At 45.1% G+C, this 23,369-nt stretch overlaps 1 protein-coding gene across 1 annotated transcript; it reads right to left on the minus strand.

Moving 5' to 3' along the window:
• LOC118237161 (melanopsin-B-like) lies at positions 1–13,432 on the minus strand. The gene is made up of 10 exons (XM_035435626.1): positions 13,269–13,432; positions 10,441–10,574; positions 9,505–9,708; positions 8,655–8,826; positions 8,095–8,256; positions 4,406–4,513; positions 3,687–3,861; positions 2,406–2,555; positions 1,226–1,519; positions 1–1,174 (listed from the first exon to the last, which is right to left on the minus strand). The coding sequence occupies exons 1-10, from the start codon at positions 13,400–13,402 to the stop codon at positions 1,094–1,096; spliced, it is 1,614 nt and encodes a 537-aa protein (XP_035291517.1). The 5' UTR covers positions 13,403–13,432; the 3' UTR covers positions 1–1,093.
• Between the last annotated feature and the right edge of the window lie 9,937 nt (positions 13,433–23,369).

A 23,369-nucleotide genomic window follows, 5' to 3' on the forward strand; every position in this document is an offset into this window, starting at 1 on the left:
CGACAACACAATGAGAGGGAGGAGGAGGAATTCCAAAAATCGGAAGGATTGGCAACATTCATCAAAAGTAGGGGAATTGTGTCGTTTGTCCTCCTGACAAGTGGGTGGCAGTGTTCACTCAAGACTATGAAAACTGTAAAATAGGCTGGTTCATTTATATATTCATGAGCCTTCATGACAGATGTTGTGCGCTCACCAACGGTGTAGCAATAAAATAAAGACAGTAAGAGACGTAGAAGTAGAACAGAACATCAGTGTGATGAAATGGTAAATAATCCCATAGGGTTCAAAGGGTAAGGAGCCAGGGCACTCACATTAGTCCACAACAGTGGGGCAGTACAAGAAAATGAAATCACCGTTTTCTTTGTTGAAGCGCTTCTTCGTTGGAGTGCTACTTCTAGTGGATAAAACTTTTAAAAACTTGATGATTTGGTGTAAAACATTTTTGCATTATCACTTTTTATGAGCCGTCTGCTGGTGGTTTTCTCTTGTTCCAGCAAAGCAGTATGAGATCAATTTGATGCGGATCTTCAGTTCTGGTATGGCAGCCCTGATGAAGAAATCTGGGAGGGGAGGGGGAAGGGCCCCAAATCTGTCATCTGTCAAATGGCCGTCACTCTTGCCTTCTCCCTCTGAGAACGCACCCCTGGTCAGTGACACAACCAGGAGCTCACAGGTCGAGGCCAGCAGGCGCACAGGAAATTCCTTTATTGCTTTGCGACGTCCTCCTGGTCACTGGTCTGGCATTTATTAAAATCACAGAAGCAAAAAAATTATAAAAATTCTCCAAAACGCGGTCCGAATTCATCAAAAAGGAACCATTTAGGCACCATTTCATATGGCAGTTGAGCTAATTTATACCTCAAAGGACAAAAAAAAAAAAAAGCTTTGGATAACTTGATGTATCAAATTCTAGTCAAATCTGGAGCCAGGGTCCTTCTCTTCCATGTCCCCCAGGAAGGTGCTTGAAAAAGTGACTTTTCTCAGTGTTATATAAAAAAATCACAAAGAAAAGAGGCGAGTGGATCCTTGTCTTTGCGGACTCAGGACAGGAAGTTGCCCGCGGACTCAGGACAGGAAGTTGCCCGCGGACTCAGGACAGGAAGTTGTCTTCGGACTCCGGCAGCTCAGTGGAGCAGTTCAGGCTCTGGTGGCCGAGCCAGACGTTGGCGGCCTAGCTGGGGAGAGTCTCGAGCTTTCCCACTACACGCACATCTTCGCCCACCAGGCTGCTCTCTGGCGATGGGGGGAGGGGGGGGCCGGAGCAGGGGGGGCTGTCCGGCTCCGGGCCCGACCCGGTCGAGCTCTGCCCATTTCTGCGGCCAGCGCCCCCCCACCCACTCTCTCCCGCGTAGCCGCCGCCGTCGCCGCCGCCCAGCTCTCCGTCCTGCCTCCCGCCGCCTCGGCCTGCCCCCCCTGTGCCCGGCAGGAGGGCAATCGCCATGGAAACCGAGCCCGACCCCAGACTGTGCTTGCAGCTGCTCAGCGAGTCCCTCACCAGGGCGGGGGCCTGATGCTGCTGGCGGGGGGGGGGGGGGGTTAAAAAAACACAGGATTAATGCAAAAGGAGGGCAAATGAAAGAGGGGAAAAAAACATACATCACAAGCTTTCAACTGATTTCAATTTATAATACATTTTATGCACAATCCCTTCCGGGAACCATGTTTTTTCCACTTTTTTTATTTTTCCAGCTACTTTGCACCCGATCCCTCAGACCAGCTGTGCCCAGTGGACCCCTGGGAATCGTCAGACTGGGGCTGGAGTTTGTGAGCCATCGACCCCAGGCTGTGCTCAAGGTGGTCCCCCCCCCAGTTTCACTATTTCGCTGCTCGCTGCGCTTCAGCACGAGCCAATGGCTACGCTCCGGGGGGGGGGTCGCTACGCTCCTCACACCCCCTCTCTCAGTGACAGCAGCTGCTAGCTGTGGAGGGGTGGTGCAGTTAGGGCGCCATCTGCAGGCGGAGAGAGGGAGCGTTTTAGCCGGCCCGCACCTGCAGCTGCAGACACTGAGGTAATTATTGGTAACGCTTCATCCGTTCTGCCTGCAGTGAGATCTGGGGCTGGAGTGGGAGACGCGCGCGGAAGCTACGCTAGCAGGCTGGGACCAGTTATCGACTTCCTGCTCCTTTCGTGCCTGTTTATGTTTGTTGTTACAAAGAATAAAACCTGTGTGTTGAACGGAGTGATTGGTTTGTGAGGACATGGACATCTGAACCTTGTTACTCTATCCTGAGCAGCGAACCTTAAAACTGACCCCCTGCTGAATGTGTTTTTAGGCCCAATAATTCACCCATAGGGTGACGGCGCTTGTGGAATTTGTCACCGCGATGTTAGGGTCCCGAGCTCCAAATGGGGCCAAGTGCTGCAGCGGCTTTTTCCCCCACGCCTGTAGCACGTACCTTACCTTCTGCTCAATGACGGCAGAGCAGCTTTTGGCCTTGCCAAGGCGGGAGGGCTGGCTCTGGTCCCTGTCCCGGGACAGGCCGCAGGACGTCCCGCTTCGGAAGGAGAGGGGCCGACTGTCCAGCGGGTCCAGCTCCACGTCGCTGCACCCCTGTAGCACAGATTAGGGATGAATCAGTCAATACCTCCACCTGAGGGGCATGGGGTTCAGTTCCTGGAAGTGGAGAACATAAAACTGACCATTTATCGCATTGTCCATCCATCCATTATCTAACCCGCTCATTCCTGGGCAGGGTCGCGGGAGGTGCAGAAGCCTATCCCAGCATGCATTGCACGAGAGACTGGAATAAACCCTGGACAGTTCGACAGTCTATTGCTGGGCACTGTTTTTTATTGTACTATTGTTTCAATAACAAAGAAGTCAATTCTCATTTCACATAGGAGAACTGAAAAACTGACTGGACTGAACTGCTGAAGAATGTCCTGGGGCTAAAACTGTATGTGCCTTTAAATGCGCATTGGATTATATAACATCTGGTCCTTGCATTGCCCTCTGGGCTGCAATCCACTGACATCCATTGATACCTAGTAGTGATCCAAAGAAATCCATACATAAAATGAGTGCATGTCACTTCCAAAGAGTGCAACGTACATTAAAAAAATAGACCACCGCAAACGATCTTGTGAGAAGCTCATTCAGGAGGAATAATGCCCACAACTGCCCGTGAAACAGGCTTTGCTCCGCTCCGAGCCAGGAGCCGAAGAAGGCATCGGAACAGAGCGGCATGTCGCTCTAAATAAGGCAGTAAAGCGATGCTAAAGAAATCACGCAGCGATGTTCGGTGATCTTCAAACGGAGATCGCGCCGGAGATATTCGCTCTGAAGCGGCATTTTGGGATGAGGAGAGCCCAGGAGGCCCGTAACCCTGGCACCCCGCACCGCCCCGGCCCAGGGAGGGGGGATAAACGAGGTGTACAAATCCCCCGAAAAAAATAAAAAATAACATCTCGCTCTCGCCAGGGGCGAACAACGTTGCCCTTGAGTTCACTTTGACCCGCTCAGCACCTCAAGCGAAGGAGCACACGGGCTCTTCCTGCATGTTCCCCATTACCCAGCATCCTCTTCTGAACCGGCATACTTCATACCTCTTACATATTATACTTAACATAACACACACACACACACACACATGCATACACGCACACACACACACACACACACACACACACACACACACACTCGCGCAAACACACACACGCACACACGCACACACACACACACCATGTTGCCGGTGGACATGGAGGAGCCCGGGCGGAGCATGGTCCTGGTGCTGGAGGCCTGGCGGCTGATGACGGAGTCCCAGCAGGAGGCCTCGCTGTTGGACCCGGACAGGCAGTCCTTCCGGGAGGGGCGGGACAGGCAGTTCAGGCAGGGCACGTTCTCCATCAGGGTCGTCCTGTACAGGGAGGAGAGACAGATGACCTCGCATACCTCAACCTCAAACTCAACCTCAAACACCTCAACCTCAACCTCAACCTCAAACTCAACCTCAAACACCTCAACCTCAAACTCAACCTCAAACACCTCAACCTCAAACTCAACCTCAACCTTAACTTTAACCTCAACCTCAAACTCAACCTCAAACACCTCAACCTCAAACTCAACCGCAGAATCAACCTCAACCTCAACACCTCAGACAAAATTCAAGCTCAAGCTTAAACTCAACCTCAAACTCAACCTCAACCCCTCAGACAAAACTCTGCCAGGTTGGAATCAACACGTGAACTTACTTTAACATGCAATTAAAGGCAATTATTCCATTGTTGTTGTTTGTTTTTCCACAAACACTGTTTGACAGTTTCATTTTTGGTGAATTTGCAAAACGATTTAAAAAAATATTGTCAAAAAACGTGTCAAAGTTAAGAACAAGTGTTGACTGAATCCAGGCCACAGTCTTAAATGACATCTCAGGAAGACAGAATGAATAAGCGTGGAGTCACCTGTATTTGGTGTGTATGATGGCGTAGATGAAGGGGTTGTAGACGGCAGATGCTTTGGCGATGACTGCTGGGACTGATTTGCAATACGGGGACAGGAGATTGGCATGCCTGCAATGAGAGCATCATCCATGCGAGAGGGACTAGCAGTAGCACACTCATTTCTTCCTGCCAGTGACTGTGGAGGGATGATGGTTCCAGCATTCCTGATTCCATGGCAACGCCAGTGACCCAGGGGGGAGGGTTTTCAGAGCGGAAGGAATTACATGGGCAATGTTCCCTCTTCCAGTCAGTACTGGACAGAGTCACATGCGCAATGTTCCCTCCCCCAGTCAGTACTGGACAGAGTCACATGGGCAATGTTCCCTCCCCCAGTCAGTACTGGACAGAGTCACATGGGCAATGTTCCCTCCCCCAGTCAGTACTGGACAGAGTCACATGGGCAATGTTCCCTCTTCCAGTCAGTACTGGACAGAGTCACATGGGCAATGTTCCCTCCCTGGGTCAGTACTGAACAGAATCACATGGGCTATGTTCCCTCTTCCAGTCAGTACTGGACAGAGTCACATGGGCAATGTTCCCTCTTCCAGTCAGTATTGGACAGAGTCACATGGGCAATGTTCCCTCTTCCAGTCAGTACTGGACAGAATCACATGGGCAATGTTCCCTCTTCCAGTCAGTACTGGACAGAGTCACATGGGCAATGTTCCCTCTTCCAGTCAGTACTGGACAGAGTCACATGGGCAATGGTCCCTCTTCCAGTCAGTATTGGACAGAGTCACATGGGCAATGTTCCCTCTTCCAGTCAGTACTGGACAGAGTCACATGGGCAATGTTCCCTCCCCGGGTCAGTACTGAACAGAATCACATGGGCAATGTTCCCTCTTCCAGTCAGTACTGGACAGAGTCACATGGGCAATGTTCCCTCCCCGGGTCAGTACTGGACAGAGTCACATGGGCTATGTTCCCTCTTGCCACAGCAACGTTCCCTGCCGCTAGAGCTAGATCTTCTCTCTCCCAGGACGACACTGAAAAACTAGCACATGCTTTTATCACTGGCCTCATGGATTATTGTAATGCACTTCTCTCAGGCCTTCCAAGAATCTTATTGGACAGCAATTATTACAAAATGCTGCAGCCAGAGTTCTGACCAGAACCGAGATAAGTGCACACATAACTCCCATTTTAAAATCTCTCCACTGGCTGCCAGAATCGATTTGAAAGCGCTTCTGTTAGTTTGTAAATCTGTTCATGGTCTTGGCCCTGACCACATAAATGATTTACTCATAAAATGTATTCCTAGAGCCCTCAGATCCACTGATTCCCTCTTGCTAACTCACTCCATGGTCAAGGACTAAATTCCATGGTGAGGTGGCTTTTACTGCATGTGTGCCTAGACTTTGGAAACATCTCCCACAAGTTCTGAGGGCATCTGAATAAGTTTAAAAAATTCACATAAAAAAACTAAATCCTACTTTTTACACCCACTATTTATGTATTTTATTTATATTTATTTTTTATATTTTGTTGTAAAGCACATTGTATAGCAATCGACTATAAAAATGTGCTATATAAAAACAATTTTACTAACGACTTCAGTCCATGACCATATGTGAAGATCTGAACCTGTTATGAATTCTTGGATTGTTTCTTCGTGTGTCTGTGTGTGCATGTGGTTATGTCTGTGTGTGTGTGTGTGTGGTTATGTCTGTGTGTGTGTGTGGGCATGTGTGTGTGGTTATGTCTGTGTGGGCGTGTGTGTGTGGGCGTGTGTGTGTGGTTATGTCTGTGTGTGTGTGTGGGCGTGTGTGTGTGGTTATGTGTGTGTGTGTGTGTGGGCGTGTGTGTGTGGTTATGTCTGTGTGTGTGTGTGGGCGTGTGTGTGTGGTTATGTCTGTGTGTGTGTGCGTGCTGTTTTATTTTTTGTGAAAGGCTCTTTGGCCTGCTGTCTTATGCAGGAATGTTAATCCCTGGATTGGTGATTTTCTCTGAACATTTACCGCGAGCATAATTGTGTCCAGCTCTCTCTCTCTCTCTCTCTCTCTCTCTCTCTCTCTCTCTCTCTCTCTCTCTCTCTCTCTCTCTCTCTCTCTCTCTCTCTCTCTCTCTCTCTCTCTCTCTCTCTCTCTCTCTCTCTCTCTCTCTCTCTCTCTCTCTCTCTCTCTCTCTCTCTCTCTCTCTCTCTCTCTCTCTCTCTCTCCCTCCCTCCCTCCCTCCCTTTCTCTCTCTCTCCTCTCTCTCATTACGCACAGTAATGGAAAACACAATGTTCAGACGCTCGGTTGTGCTTCCTGAAAATAGCTCCTTAGGTAATAATTTCCTCTGTGTCTCTTCACGGGTGTATTACCACAACCCAAAAATATCACGCCTTTCTGTCCTGATGTATACACATTTATGACATTATAAGATAACTGTGAACAGCACTACATTCAGTAACCTGTCCAATATCCGTGATAAAAAGAACAAGTGGCTCTCATCACAGGAAATAAAATGCCTCCTTGCTTGCAAGAAAGGGTGCACATCCAAATGCGTATATGTATTCGTTAGTGTAAAATAAATCTTTATATAAACATATGTCAATATAAACTTATGCAAATATAGTACATTCATACAAATTGAATAATTTCAGACAGCAACTCCCTTTGTTGACACATTTATTGAATAAAAAATGAATAAATATAACACTGTCACATTTCTGAGTATGGTTTGTCGGATGTACTTGGTTCAACAAATGAGTAAAGGAAGATGCTGTCCAAAACTGCTTATTTTATTTGTACAAATGCACAATATTCAGTTAGACATATAGCATTATTTAGCATTAATCATGTCCTAAAGCATAATACCATAAGACAATGAGACAGGAATATGCATTTTAGCTCATTATTCATACGCCTGAAGTAAATCTTTAACTGTCAAGTCATAATTTTCAAATCAGCACATCACAACAAGTTGTTACATGCATTTATTACCCAGTGGGGATTCACTAGCTAATCTTCTTTTCTAATTTGTCTTCTTGGTTTTGTTAACAGAGCTCGACTTAATATCACCTTCACATTCCAGCTTGATAATCATAATCCCTTTTAAAACATTTAAAATGCTTCAATCAAATTCCTCCTCTCCATCCTTTTGATGGACCGAAAAGATTAAGAATCCAAAGTATCTCCTTATACAGGTAGGCCACCTGCGACCATCTGTGGGAAACTGTGGGATTCATGGATTCATTCTCAGAATCTCCATTTAAAGAGAACAAGTGACACCTCTTCAAAAATTTGACCGAGGAGGCCGGGTGAGAGAAACTATATGCCGATAACTCAGTGGAAACACTGTGTCTCCATAGAAACAGGCCCCCAACGACCCTAACATGTCAGTTACAGTCAATTCATCTGAGTGAATCTAGTGGAAAATATACACAAGGCAACAATGCCATGATATACTATCCCATATGGGGCTATAGTGTGTCACATTGTCTGCTCGGATGGATTTAAATTAAAATGGATATGGATAAAAATGCACCCTATTACAGCTAGAGCACCCCAGATTTTTGCAAGCGAACATTTTGTTTTGTCGCTGTCGAGACCAGAAGATCATCCTCGCTCTCTCACAGCGTCAGTCAGAAACCTCAACGACGTCTGAAAAAACGAAATGTCCACAAACGAAAGGAAGCATTTTCAGGAAGGCGAGCGCGGACTCACCCAGCCCAGGCGATGAGGGCGACGCAGGCGTACGGAGACCAGGACAGGACGTACACGATGATGACCACGAAGGCGATCTTCGCCAGCTTCCACTCGTTCCTGATGGACTGCTGCTGGACCAGCGTCGACTTCCGGATGTGCGTCCCCAGCTTCTCCAGGTCCCTGGGGGGCACGAAGGCGAAGAATGAAATGACAGGAAAGAGAAAGAGAAAAAAGGAGGGGAAAGGACACAATAGATCCTTCTCCATCACTCCTTTCCAGACATCGACACAGCCAGCATCCCTTCAAAGGCCTTGGGTTTTCTTTATTTTATTATCAAGGATTCCATTAGTGTACGTTTAACATAGGAACCGTTCTGTTTTACACACACTGTCTTTGTGCATCTTCCTGTTGGATAATTAGAAATCAGAAAAGCAACATACATTTATGACTTTGGAAAATATAAAATGCATATCAGCTGCTATACATTTTCATAGGGCCAGGTTACGAAAAAGGTGTCCTGTCCCCCCTCAGGCAGTTTGGGCTTAGCGCCCCCTACGGGACCGGAGGTGCACTCGTACCGGCCGGCACTGCGGATGGCCAGAAACATGAAGAGGTAGCAGTAGGAGATGATGCCCAGCGGGATGAAGAAGACGAAGCAGCACAGCATCAGCGTGTAGCTCTTGTTAGCCGAGGTGGAGGTGACATAGTCCCAGGTACATGATGTCATCAGGCCCTCTGGGATGTATGAACCTGTGGATGTGGGGAGGGAAAGGTGAGAGAACGGTTCTCAAACCAGATTGAAATATCACCCATGAAGACCAAATTCAGAGAATTAGAAAGAGATCTGCCTACCAAGAACCGCCTGTATGGAATGATCCACTGCAGTACACTATTAAAAATTCTCTAACCAAACAAGTATTCTTTTGCTCCTTTTCTTTATTATTATACAAGGATAAGGGGGGGTGGGACAGGGCCTGGGGACCAACGCGGGGGTCCACTCAACACGGGGGGGGGGGCTTTTAAAATGATTTTCACAGATGAATCTCACGCGTCCTTTGTTTCCGAATGCTTTTATGACTTGCTGCTCCCGTAGGTTTTTTACACTGAGATGTAGTACACAGCAGGACTTTAAGTCATTTTATCTAAGTATACTCTTTGCACAGGAGCATTCTGTCACAAATAAATCAAAATGGCATTTTTAAATTCATTCAAATTTCGCAACAAACATTTTCACTCCTGTTCTCCGAAAACCTCTGAGAAGGTTTTTGATTTAGCAAAGTGCAAAGTCTGACTTTCAAGAAGGTCATCATACATTGATGTAACAAAACACAACATCTTTTTTGATCAAACTCAGAACAGCTGATTACTATGCTTACACTGTCAGTCACAAGAAAGAGGAACTTCCTTTTAAAGAAAGCAGGAACTTACTCCAGCCAACAAGAGGAGCCAGACTCCAGGCCAGTGAGTAGAGCCAGACCAGGACGATGGCGAGGGAAGTCCTGCGCTTGGACGTCCACTGGATGGCCTGGAGGGGCTTGGTGATGACCAGGTAGCGATCGATGGAGATGGCCAACAGGGTGATCATGGAGGTGATCCCAAAAAGAGCCCCACAGAAGGCATACATCTTACACCCTGCAGACACACATTTCCACAGAGGAACATCTCACACCCTGCAGACACACATTTCCACAGAGGAACATCTTACACCCCACCCTACAGACACACATTTCCACAGAGCATAGAGCAGTCACAATTAAAAATTCAACGTTTATCAGGAACTATTACGTTTGATTAACCCATTACGACGTGACTTGGGGAAAGAAAAGGCTAGGCTGCCCGATAAGATCCATTAAATTAGTTTTTATTTGAATGATTAAATAAGCAAATTAAACTTTAAGCACAACAATCAGTTAAGAATTCAATCAATCTGGCACGAAAAATATGACTGTTACCGTGGTGGTGCACTGGAACAAGTTACACTGAAGCACACGACTGTCCTTAATTTGTTGGGGGGGCCTAAGGCTGAAAAATATGTTTGAATGTAATCGACAAATTGGAATCCCCCCCCCCCCACCCAACCCCCCAGTGAACCCACACACACAATTGCCTCCAATTCCATCAATACTATATTTAACAGCTACAAAAGGCCCACTTTTGAGGACATAATTCATTTCCATTTTGTAATTCAGCCAGGCCCCGGTCTTGGGGAGCCAGAGGCCTCAGATTTGAGCGTTTCCCATGGTCTTTGTTTTAGATTAATTAGCAGGCGTTAAATTGCGAGGCTGGGATGGGCTGATACTCTGAAAGGGGCGAGGGGGCAGGCCTGACTGATCTGGACGTTGGAGAAAGGCAAAAATGTGTTACCCAGTTCGCCGAACACCCACTCCTTGTACAGACAGTTGATGAAGAAGATGGGGGACTGCGTGATGGCCATGAGGAAGTCACTGACGGCCAGGTTCATGATGAAATAGTTGGGCACGGTCCGGAGCTTCTTGTTGCTTAAATTAAGAAGAAAGGAGGGAGAAAAAAAAGCTTTTGAGAGAATTTGCAACATCAGTTTGGATGGCAGTGCAGTGCAGTTCTGTGCTTGGGACCCAAAGGCAGCGGATTTGTCTCTCAGCTACGGTGCTGGTGCTGCACCCTTAGCAAAATGCTTAATGTGAATTACTGAGGTTGCATGTAGATGGACAAAAACATGCAATGCCGGTAGATAAACCTGCTATGCTCCAATGGGTATTGAACAGTTTGGTCTTCTTCTGTCAGCATTCTGTAATGCCTATAACCAACTGGAATAAACAGACCGTTTTCTCGACACACCAAACAGAGACCGCCTGCCTTATGTCTGTATGGTTGGTGTATTTTTTAACAATTTTCCAAGCAGCTCCATACAAAAGACAATCATTTTGATTAAACCCCCACTGTTCACACCCTCCCCATTAATCCCGCACATTAATCCTCTATTCCCTAATGAACCTGAACCAATCAACATCTTCACACTGTGACCAGACAAATGAACTTCATTGATAGATATTAGTGGCACATTAGGTTCCATCCTCTCTATAACGCAGGATTTTTTTTTTTTCTGCAGGCCGTCTTGCAATGCGCACGCATCTGTTGTAATAAAACTGTATCTAAAGTAATTATAGTTTGAAGGGGAAACCCATGCAATTTACCCGGAAGAATGGGCCTGTGCCTCCTACCTTCATTGAACGTGATGTGGTTCCACTGTTCGCGGCAAACCAATAGCATCATTGCTGATAAGGCGGCACAGAGGATTATCCTGAAGCCGTGCTGTCGCACTGCCTTGGGTCTAGTCACTAGTGCCGTAACGTCTGTGAGACATGACTGCGACAAGTTTGTAGCGCCGCCTTGCTCATTGTGAAGGGATTAGTTAAAGCGCTAAACATGAAATTTAAAAGCGATGCCTCGTGAAGGAAAAAAGAAGGGATGAACCACAAGGAAGAGGAAGACGAAAAAACATGAAGAGGACCGGAGGCGGAGAACAGTCAGGCTGGCGTAGCTACAGGGCCTGGCTGCTCCTGCCTGATGCAGTAAGCCTCTCATCTTTGACCCCACTGTCCACTCAAGAGGGTTTTGATCTTTCCTTTGCTAAATCTGATTACAAATATAAAGAGTCAAGCATCCCCCAGCTTCCTGGAAACAGTTTTATCGAAAAAGATTTAGAAAATGTGCATTTATCTGGCAAGTATTTTCCGCATTTCATGTGGAAGTATTTTCGCTGCATCAATAAATTAAATGATAATTAAATAATAATCCAAGCAGAAAAAAGAAAAAAATAATAATAACGTAACATATAAATTCAATAAGCCAATGGAAATTCCCCGAAAGAGACGTTATAAGAATAGTCTCTGCTACAGAGTTCATGCAATGCATGTGGTTCGATAAACATATCTTTTTCATCACAAGTAAATGTAAAAAAATACGGGCGAGAAACGTTTTTCCTCGAAAATGTGACCCTGGAGGTATTTTAAGAGCATCATGACTGTAACCAACCGCACCTCCAAATGTGAAAAGCATGTCAGCGGCCCCGGAGGGTGGCGTTTCTTTTGACAAGTACTGTAACCTCTAGGAAAAGTACTCGGGGTCTTTGCTCTCAGCGGGAGGGTCACGCGTGCAGACTTTTCTCGCGGTCGCATTCCGGAGGGATTCCGCCCGTTTTGAGTCAAACTGGGAAGAGCTAGCCTAGCCTAGCCTAGTCTGCGTCACGTTCATTAAGTGCGACTCGCGCGCTGCTGCAAATTAAGCTGGAGCGTGCCTCCTGTCAGCCGGCATCCGTGACATTCCATCCGGTTCCTTGCAGCGCAATCTAAAATAGTCTTCAACGTTCGAGCGGAGCATCCACAGATAACGAGGAGATAACGTGGAGATCGGAAACCCGGGGGATGTATCAGATTACTTCGAAGCAGTGTTTATGAGATGGCGTGTAAACACAGATGGGGCTAATTTAAATGTAATGCAACTTTCGAACACCCCAAAAATAATCCAGAAAGTTATCTCACCCTTTCAGCTTGGCTGGCATAACTCACAGCTGCGATATGTTTTCCCCTTTCGATTCAAGACATTCACACCAACCCAGGAGTATTTACACTGAAGGGTTCTACTAGACACAGGTTAACCTACTCCACAGATTATTTAATATATTTGACATCCCTTGACTTTATAAATCTTGACTTTTAGCAAGAGTTCACAGCATGAACTCTTGCTAATTGAAGGCCATGCATGTGACAAAATAATACCCTTGTGCCTGGTATTAGGGACCCTATAGAATATGGAGACAGCACAATGCACTGGGCCTACAATATGTGCACATTCCTTAAGGTCACTAAACATGATAATTAAGAAACAGCAAATAGAGCATTTTAATATTTTTGTTACATCCAGTAAAACCAATGTCAGCACACTGTTCATTTTAAACCTGGAAGAAATATAGGCATTCCTGGTATACAAACAAGTTACAATCCAGTGACAAGGAAAAATACTACCCCATATTTTTTTTGTCTAATATTGCAAGCTGTTCTTTATAAACAAGAATTGAAACACGATGGCCAAGTATCTTCCATGTACCATGGCTCTTTTAAGTTACCCCCCCCCCCCCCCCCCACACACACACACACACACACACACCTGCACGCAGCCACCTCCCCTGCAGAGGCCTCCACCTGACTGCGTACCTGTAGAAGGCGAAGATGACCAGTGCGTTCCCCGCCACCCCCAGCGCGCCGATGATCAGCACGAAGAAGGCCACGATGTAGTGTGCGTGGTCCGGCACGTCCACCTTCCGGAAGAAGCTCCGCTGCGCCTCCATGTCTGCAGCCCGTCTCAGACGCAGAGAGGACTCCTCTGCACATCAGCGCACACCCCCAGCTACTCTGGCATGCTCGCAGTGCGCTCTCCCTCTCTCTCTCCCCCTCTCCCTCACTCTCTTCCTCTCTCTCACCCCCCTCTCTCTCTCCCTCTCTCTCCCTTTCCCTCGCTCTCCCTCTCTCCCTCCCTCTCTCACTCGCTCCCCCTCTCTCCCTCACTCTCTCTCCTGTTCCCTCACTCCCTCTTTCTCTCCCTCTCCCTCCCTCTCTCTCTCCCCTCTCCCTCGCTTCCTCTCTCTCACCCCCCGCCCCCCCCCCCCCCCCCCCCCCCCCCGGACCGAGCACATTACAGAGCACACTCAGTGTTATGTAAAGCCCGATAAGTCCGCCGACAGCAGGCTTCTATAGGATGTGGCAGACGGCGCTGAGTTTGGCGGACTTACGCGCAATTGCGCATTGGCCTCATCCCGTGGGTCACATGACTCCGCCGCTCTCCCTGCATGCAGAGGGAACTCTGTTCTCTGCCTCCTCGTACTCCTTTTTAACGAGTCCCCCGCTCTGTGCAGTTTGCTGAGAGGAATTAAGCTGATGGTATAGCACGCGACATTAAGATGTATGAATTAGGACGTTCAGCTTCTGCATGTGCGGAAGTGTGTAAGGCAGCGTTTCATGAGTGGAGTTTACAGGAAGAATTTGGCCTGTATTCAGTTCCTTAACTCTGACCGAAACAAATGCAAGCGATCCTATTTGTCAACATATACAGAGTTTTTCCATTCTTTTTTGGTGATTTGGCTCAATTGTGCAAATTTTAGTAGTGAGGACAGAAAATCGGAACATTCACTTCAGAGCACTGGAACTGAATTGGCAGTTGAGGGCATGCGTTATGACTGGATACAGGCCTTTGCCTTGGCGAATTATGAGAGATTTCTCCAAGGGTTCGGATTCTGCTGTTCCCCATGCGTGATATAATGTTTCCCCCGGACAGCCCTGCTCGATGTGGCTTTGGAAAGCTCTCGCTACAAACACTAGTTCCCGGCCAGAAACTGACGGTTGTTCCTGAAAAATATAACAATGACAGAAAAAAGAGCAATTCCAGATCTCTGTCCTTTACACGAAAGCTCAATTCTCAGATCTTTCATAAACACAAGCTGGAATTTGTGAGTCATTAGAGGGCCGAATACAATTCACTTTCCTCACTAATGCAAAAGTTTGTTGTAGCTTCGTTTCCTCTGAAGAGCTTATGTATGCCATCGTTCATTTATTATGAAATCTCCGACTATGATTCAGACAGCTGACTGCCCACACACCAGCACAGTTTTAACACTTCTTTGGAATACTATCAGGGAGATTTATTTATTTTATTTTTATTTTTTTGCTGTTGGCGAACCATGTGTTCCCCTCGCACCCTCTTTTTTGCTGTAGGAACTCACGTCGATTCTGCGCTTTGCAGAGCGCGAAGCTCACGCGAAGTAACTGTAATTACTCGGCTGGGAGTCCCGAGAGGAAGACGTGGTAAATAAACACATTTTCATTGATTTTGACCAAAGTAAACGATCTGTCTGCGGAGCTATAGAGCATCGGAAGCCAATATCTACATGTTGACATTTCATATGAGCAAAATCCAAATAAAAATATTCTTGTTTTCTAATCTTGACACTAAATTTCTCATAATCAACTGAAATTTACACTGTTAACAGAACAGTCTGTTGTAGCAAATTATCTTTCAAAAGATAATGTAGCAAATTAAGTGAATTCAAACATACTTATATTTAATCTATAATTGAATCTATTTAATGTAATCTTCATGTCTTACAGGATGCATGTTTTACATTGTTAGCAATAACAGTCGCAGACAAATTCACGTAACTAAAGCACGATAAGTAGCGTTGGATTTTCCCTTTGATCTCAATCGGAACCTGGTGGTGTCCGTCAAGATCGAAGTGAGAAATGTCAAAGATGAACGGGCAAAACATACTCCTGTCTATTTCCAGTCGCTGCAAAATGAACAGAATATACTGTACATGTGAATCATATATGTGAAACAAACGCTATAATAATTGTATCACTCAATTTCAACACAGCAAAAAAAAAAAAAAAAAAAAAGTTTTCCAAACAACTGACAGAAGACTTAAAAACGCTAATCATGTTAATTGTTAATGTTAAACAGTTAATGTTATTTTTTAGTTGAAACTATTTTCTGCGTGAAATTTTTTTCTTCTTCTTCTGAGAATAGACTACTTAAAACAAATATTTACATTAAAGCCACATGAGCAGTGCATTTGGAAAATATTAGTGGGAATATGGCGGGAACATCTGCCAGAACCAAGGCCACAGATCAAGTCTCACCGATTTCAGCACGCACTGTGATCAAACAGATTTTTTCAAGGCATTAGCTTTTTTCGGTGCGCGCCCGTTTTTTATTTTTATTTTTTATTTTTTTGGTGCAAAACGGCTGAGGAACCAGGGCGCATCCGTAACGGAAACCTGACCCTCTCTCTCCGCTTTTCATCCAGTCTCGCACTTCGACTTGGTCATCCGTCGCGGTTCACCGAAGCCAAACAGCACGCAGAACAATTTGTAAAGTGGAGGATTTGAGGATTAACTGTGTAGGATTACACCAGACTCTTTCATCTCCAATCCCTCCATTGTGCTGCCGTGCTTTCTGGGATGTACAACGACGACCGTAATACGCGGTTTTGCGCATGTTCCGTGCGTTCAGAGCGCCGGAGACGCACGGCTACGCGTAGCCTATTTAGGGGGTTACCTATTTATCTGGAACGGGGATGATGATGATGATGCTGCGTCGTTTCACAAAATGGATGCCACCGAGTCTGATTGCTTTCACTATATTAATCTGAGCGAGTGGCGGGTAGAGATTTGTGCCCTGAGTAGATAACGTGAAAGAAAGCCAGTTTACCCGAGTAAGGGCCACGCATTTGCTACAGAGGCCATAGTTTAATGTGAACGAATACATTTGAAAGGGTTGGAGTGTTAGAAGATGGCCACACACATAATTCCCGTTGTAAATCTCTTTGACCCTGAGCACACTAGCAATGTGCAACACTTACAAAAATTTTGCAGTGCTTTATTTTTTGTGCAGAACACAGATTGAAATCTTATGTCATCTTCCAGAGCAAGCAATCTTGCAAGCCTGTTTTGTAGGCTTACCAATATAATGTTGTGCATCATTTGCTTTGCAGAATATAGCAAAACACTTTTTCCATCCTATGATCACTTGCTTTACTGGCACGCGTCTTTGGTGTCCCGTGTTGAGAGACCACAGCAACAGACTCCAAACGCAAAAGACACAACTGGAGAATCCGAGTCAATTCTAGAACAACAATAAAATCAAGACCTTTTGTCAGCTTTCTCGTGCGTGAAGGGATGCAAAGTCACGCAGTTGGTCCAGAAACAGCTGAGCAGCAACTGCCCCAGAAAATGGAGGGGGGGGGGGGGGGTGGCTTGTATAAAGAGCAGATTCTCAATGCTATTTTCAATGCTGACTTCCGTTTCTCTTCCTGATGTCAAAGATAAATCGTTTTGTCTAGAAGCTCTCATTGTAGCCTGCGCAGTGAAATGTTCAGGGTTAAATAAACTCTGTGTTACAGAGTTCAACTGTGTTGTCATTTTGAAAAGCTGAAAAATTCCTATGAAGGCAAAGGAAATTCACACTTTTTATTGAGCATAAGAGAAATACTGTAGTTTATTTCTGACACCCACATTTATAGCCTGCATGCAGTTACTTAAATAAAAGCTGTGCCTCTTAAAACATGCTATCTTCACTGTGCATTATTTATTGCACTTAAAATATACTGCTAGTACATTATGTCAGTTGACCAGCTGCATATACTTCTTTGAAAAGTGGCTTTGGACATTAACTTGGGAAAAAGGTATTTGATTGAACCCACTTTCCTCTGAATTATTTATTTGATTCCGCACTTGTACGGACACACAATAGTTTCCACAGTGGTTTTCATAACGGTGGTCTCAGCTAAAGCTGCATTAAGTGGATTAATAAGTAAAATCAACCCCTGATTATAAGGGAATAATGGCCTTTCCATTGTAGCCTTTATCCTAATTTAAACTGCAACGCAATAAAATGAAACTATCAATGAATTAAGTAGAAGAAAAAACAAACTCTGGCATTACTTTGTGAAAGTTAAAGATGAGTGATGACTGAGTCCAGAACTCATCACTTAAACATCACTTAAAAATAAATACAGGTGCTTATTTTTCTCAATATGCTTTTGTTTTTACACAAAAAAACATTGTGGGCTGACTTTGCTTGCGGTGTAGAATACGATACTACCATGCTCTGACAAAAAGATAATAAATCACTTTAACCTGACACAAACGAAAAGGCGTGGGATTTGGCAGTGACTGACCGCACAGATTCTTCACAGGTTTACACAGAAGGTTCTGGATGGATTCTGCATGTGTACACAATAAAAATGTTGAATATGAAAAAAAAACATATCTTGAAATATAGTCTGTTGAAAATGGATAAAAGATACTCACGGTTTCTCTGTCAGAGCTTACTGCAGACTGAACAAGCTGCAGTGTTGCAAACACCTGAAAAATAAGTCAAATAAGTTTAAGACAGAATGACTACAGGTGAGACACATTTTGACAGAACCTCAATGACAATCACTGGACGAAAGAGGATTGATAGAATCTTCCTTACTGGTTTATTTTTCCAATATCATTTGCAAGCAATATACTGTTAGTAGTAAACACAAACAGACCTCTAATATATGATTTTCATTTACTCATGTAAAGACATTTATCAGTGTATTTCTCCCCCTAAATGCTTACATGGCCTTTGACCCTTCAAAATTAAATGTATTGTTTTAATTCCAATGATAAATACGGTATTTGTTTTCAATGACCTCATTTTTATTTTTATAGAACAAATGCATTGGAGAGACAAGCTCTTACAGTACAGTAAGTATCTATACTGCATCTGTAGTGGTTGTGAGACTTGGATGTCTGGGGGGGGGGGGGCGGGACGGGACTTATCTCCATTTGCTGTATCAAGCCCGTTCCTTCGATAGTTCTGCTCAAGTTTGCCCATATAAGGGAATCTCCATTAGCTCATGGCAGGGTTTTCCAGGGCCTGGCGTGCGTGCTAGTTCTGGCTCCAGACACAGCTGTGGCCCCTGAATTGTAACCCGCTGATACTTATTCTGAATGTGAAAGTTTTAATGTGGATTGTGGGATGACTTACATTCTTAAAGCACACATTTTCCAGAAATACCTATTCATGAATAGCCACCAATTTTCCATTTTCATATCCAGGGCAGATTAAATAATGCTTTGATTTAACGTGCTATAAGGCAAGTGATTTCTTTAGAAAGAGTTAACATTTTTTTGTTTTATTCAATTATAGACTGAAAGGGGAAATTACCTATATTTATATAATTTTGATTATAGTATAAATTGAGTTAAAAATGTGATTACAGTTGCAGGAAGCCTGGACACCTAGTCACTGAAACTAATCCGATTATAGAAAACTAACCGAAAAAGCCAAATGGCAAAAAAAGCATGAACAATATTGTCTTAGGTTTCGGGGAATAAATTATAGAAAAACTTAAGGCACATGTTCTGGATTGTGTTGAAGTTTCATTCTGTGAAATTAAATTTCTACAATCAGCAAGTGCAGCAAAAAATTTTTTTACCCCCTTGAGTAACATTTAATAAACAAAACAACAGATAAAGAATACTTTTTTTTTTAAAGTCTTTTGTAGTATTTAGGAAAAATGTTAAAACTTCAGAAATAACTGGCAGCTCCTCTGAACACCGGCTGCATTCTGGCTCAGAAGGGGAAGACCCAAAACGCACAGCAAGCTCAGACCTAGTAATGGGTGGTGCCCCGAGACGGATCAGCCCCAGAGCAGATCAGCCCCGGGACGGATCAGCCCCAGAGCGGATCAGCCGCAGAGCAGCGGTTCTCTAAAGTACCCCGGCCGGGATTGTGGTATTCCTTACCTCACGCGCACAGCTCTGCGAATCCTGATTGAAATTCAATCTTTGCTCAAACAGAAAATCTTGTTAAAAAAAAAAAAAAAAAAAAAAAAAAAGGTATTGTTTTTTTAAATGTATTTCTTTTAACGTCTGGCTTATTAGTGACATTGTTGAACAGCCCCCCCTGCCCCCCCCCCCCCCCCCCCTTGTGCTGCGGGGCAATTAGTTGCTCTGGCATCTCAACATGCACGCCCTCCCTCCCCATGTGCCCAGGGCATGGAGAGCCAAATCGATTTGTGCATCTGCTGTAACTGACTGCAGCAGCGCAGACTCTAAATAGGCCGGTCGTTAGAGAGGGGGGGGGGGGGGGCGCAGAGCTCAGATTTGGAGAGCAGGGCAGCACCTGAACTCGCCTGGAGAATATCTGCCCCGGATGCCTTCACAGAAATTAACCCCTTTCCTAAATAGTGCTGATACGACTGAGTCACACATCTCTACATTCTGTGCTAGCAACATAATGTACATGAACCCCAATTATAAAACTGGATCTATACTTCTATAATTCAGGTTTAAACGTGTCAAAGGGTAAAAAAAGTGTAACTATTGCATTGCCTTAACAACTACTGTGTCCTTCTAGACCACCTGTTTACTGTAATGGTGTTTTAATCCAGGTTAAGATACATGAAGAAGGCAAATAAATATAAGCAGCTTGTATTAAATGGTTCAGTTTATTTCCTGAAATCTGAAAAGAGTAATAAATTAACATCTTCAAGAATACACAAAATGTACAAAATGCTATACCTTTTTTTGTAGGAGGGGGGCAGGGGTACAGGGCTCCAGCAAACAGCAAACTACAGTGCAGTTATCTACCAATAATGGTGATGGTTTTCAGATACTTATGAGTGTTTACAAAAGATAATACTGGTTACACTGGGTCCCAAAAGCAGTGTCAGAATTTGACATTTCAGTGAATAGCCTGAATTCAGCCTTAGCCTGACCAGAGAGAAAATGTGAATTCACTGATTCCTCGCACAAGTAATGAATATTTAACACAAACAGTAGCATCTATTCTCATTCGGGAGACAGCATGCATTCACAGCTTCCGACATGGAAGCTAAGCCAAGCAGTGGTTTATTTAACTGAATTTAGGAGCGTTTTCGGGGGTTATACTGTACAGTAACCCATATGGGCCATTTCACCATTCAAAGACAACCATGGGATTGTGGCTGTAGTGAAGTACGGTGGCCCTGAAGGTCAATCGTCTCTCTCTCTGAGACAGCTGCTTACGCAGTTTTTCAGAGCATGGAGGCAGAGGCCTCATTTACACACTACAGCATCACAAATGGCGGATTTCCCTCCTGACCCACACAAGAGAACAGGAAAAGGAGAGAGACTCCAACTCAGAGGCTTCAGAACGGACACTTTCACTTCGGGTCAAACCACACTGGCAGCTTCCTCATCTAAAACACCATCACTGGACTGCTGGCTTACAAATGATGCCCTAAATGACTAAACCTTGAGGGTTTAAACAATCTGATCAGGACGTACAAAAAAAAATAAATTAATAAAATTTGAATCGTCATTCAGGATTCTTCCAAGACAATGTCCTTCAGGAAGTGGAGATGCAACCCTTTCGTATTTCTCGCAGGAAGTACCACTGAGTTGTCCAGTCACATGGCACACCCTCCCTGCTTATGTGGTCCTTGTGTTAGTGGTCCCACTGCAAATAACGTCCCCCAGGAAACAAGGACACCGCAGCTCTTAGTTGCTGCAAGTGTTGATGTTCTTGCCGTCAGCTGCGTCCTCCACGAGGGAGAGGTGGTAGTCTGTGGAGAGGGTGAAATGGGAGACACAGCCGACCAGACCCCGCATGTACTGCCTGTTTGTGTGCAGAGAAATCTCCTTCATCCCCCCTGGGAAACAAGGAACACCATCATCATCAGCATCATCAACATCACCACAATAGCATTACCACCATCACCAGGTAATGGTGACAGTCAACATCACTGTCACCATTCTCATGACCATTGCCACCTGCAACAGCATCCTCATCATCACTACCATCATCATCATTGCTACCATCATCATTGCTATGACCCCCTCCTCTGTCTGCCAGTGTTGCTTATTCTGGTTTCTTCACAGGTGCCTGGTGGGCAGAGCAGAGGGTCGTTGGTGGGCGGAGCAGAGAATTGTTGGTGGGCGGATGACATCATCATAATCATCATCACTGTCCCTGTCATCATCGCTATTATGATGACGTCATCGCTGTAACTTACCGACATACAAAACGCCGTTGGTGTTGAGCTGTCTCATTTTTCCCGGTGATTTTCCGGTCTTGGCTCCGTAGTCGTCCACCGTCAACTTCCCAGACTGACCATCTCTAAAAATGCGGAGAGAGCATCAGCTGACGTTCCCTTTACCCATCAGAGGGGAGGGACAGAGGCTGATCTTTCTCTCCACTGCAGTGATGCTGGCTGCTATGGACTGGTCACTGTTCACAGGTATTTACACTGAAATAACAGATCAGCTGCAGCCTTGCACAAAAAAATCCAGGCATGTTTCACAAGTTCAATTCTCGCTCTCTCTAACTCTCTCTCTCTCTCTCTCTCTCTCTCTCTCTCTTTCACACAAACACACACGCACACACACCTGCATGCACCCACATGCCTAACAACTTTTTTTTTTTTTTTTTTTACTTGATTCAAGGTTAATCTTGCTTTTTTGGCATGGAATACAGTACAAAACCAACTTAATTTGCAAAGCAACAACCCAGGACGAGAGTGCTTCCTAATACGAGTCAACATGACAAGAGGAGCAATGGGCTTTTTTTCAGACGGCCATTTTAAACATGAAACGTGAAAAAAATCTCTCCTCAGAACAGGAGCCATATGCCCTCGGGCACGGCGGGCACTGCCCAATACGTCCCTGAAGACCGGCATATCAAAGGCGTAAATATTGGTTTCAAAGGTTAGTTGCTAAGCAGCCAGGCAGCACAGAGGTCACACCCAGTACGTTTGGCAGGGCTTTAAAAAGAGGCTTCCACACTACATAACATTTTGTGTATTTTTCCTTTCAACAATGAATGCACCAATTTGGCTTTTTTTTTTTTTTTTTTTTTTTGTTCTACTGTAACTGACACGCCTTTCTTTGGCGAGACACTGCTCATGCACTGCACTGTCACATGACGCATTACAGGCCAATGGGTGATGCAATACAATCCTGCACAGCCAATCTAAGGGACACGTAATCGAGTAAAGAGTTTACGATTTTAACTGCCGGTCATTCCACGGCTTGTGTGGGTCTACAGGAGGTCGGTTTGAAGTGTGGGAACAACCTGACGGCCTTGACTCTGTGCCACCTTCCGTCGCTGAAGGTGCCGTTCACCATGACCGTGCCAACCCCGCTGCCCAGGTTGTAGCTGGAGAGACAGAGGGAGGGTCAGTCAGTCCAGCACACATCGCATTTCATTACATTACAGGCATTTAGCAGACGCTCTTATCCAGTGTGACTTACACAACTTTTTCACATAGCATTTACACTGCATCCATTTATACAGCTGGATATACGGAAGGAGTGTAGGTTAAGTACTGTACAACGGCAGTGTGCTACCCGAGAATCGAACCTGTAACCATTAGGTTACAAGACCAGTTCCTTGATACTACACTCCCGTCCACATACCCAATGCATACTGTACACACAAAACAACACATACACACATGCGATTTACATACAGGAGGATACACAAACATACACATTCAGTACTGCATATACTATGCACACATACATGAGTACACACATGCTGTGCTCACAGATGCACACACAAACACACAGATATATACTGTACACAGAAACACAGAATGCGCACACACACACACACACACACACACGCACACATAAATACACAATCACCCGTACAAAACCCCAGCACAGACACACACCCGTGCAAGCGGGTCTGTTCTCAGTTTCTCTTCACAGGAAGTGACACGCAGACAGGAGGACAGGAAG

Source organism: Anguilla anguilla, chromosome 10 (assembly GCF_013347855.1).
Source record: "Anguilla anguilla isolate fAngAng1 chromosome 10, fAngAng1.pri, whole genome shotgun sequence".
Taxonomy (NCBI): domain Eukaryota; kingdom Metazoa; phylum Chordata; class Actinopteri; order Anguilliformes; family Anguillidae; genus Anguilla; species Anguilla anguilla.

What these genes read in the sequence shown, in the direction of transcription:
- LOC118237161 (XM_035435626.1), bottom strand. Translation starts at nt 13,402, where the DNA reads ATGGAGGCGCAGCGGAGCTTCTTCCGGAAGGTGGACGTGCCGGACCAC. An exon ending in GTCATCTTCGCCTTCTACAG is followed by an intron (nt 10,575 to 13,268) that starts GTACGCAGTCAG and finishes TCTTAATTTAAG; the next exon opens with CAACAAGAAGCTCCGGACCG. An exon ending in CATCGCCAGAGAGCAGCCTG is followed by an intron (nt 1,175 to 1,225) that starts GTGGGCGAAGAT and finishes CTCCCCAGCTAG; the next exon opens with GCCGCCAACGTCTGGCTCGG.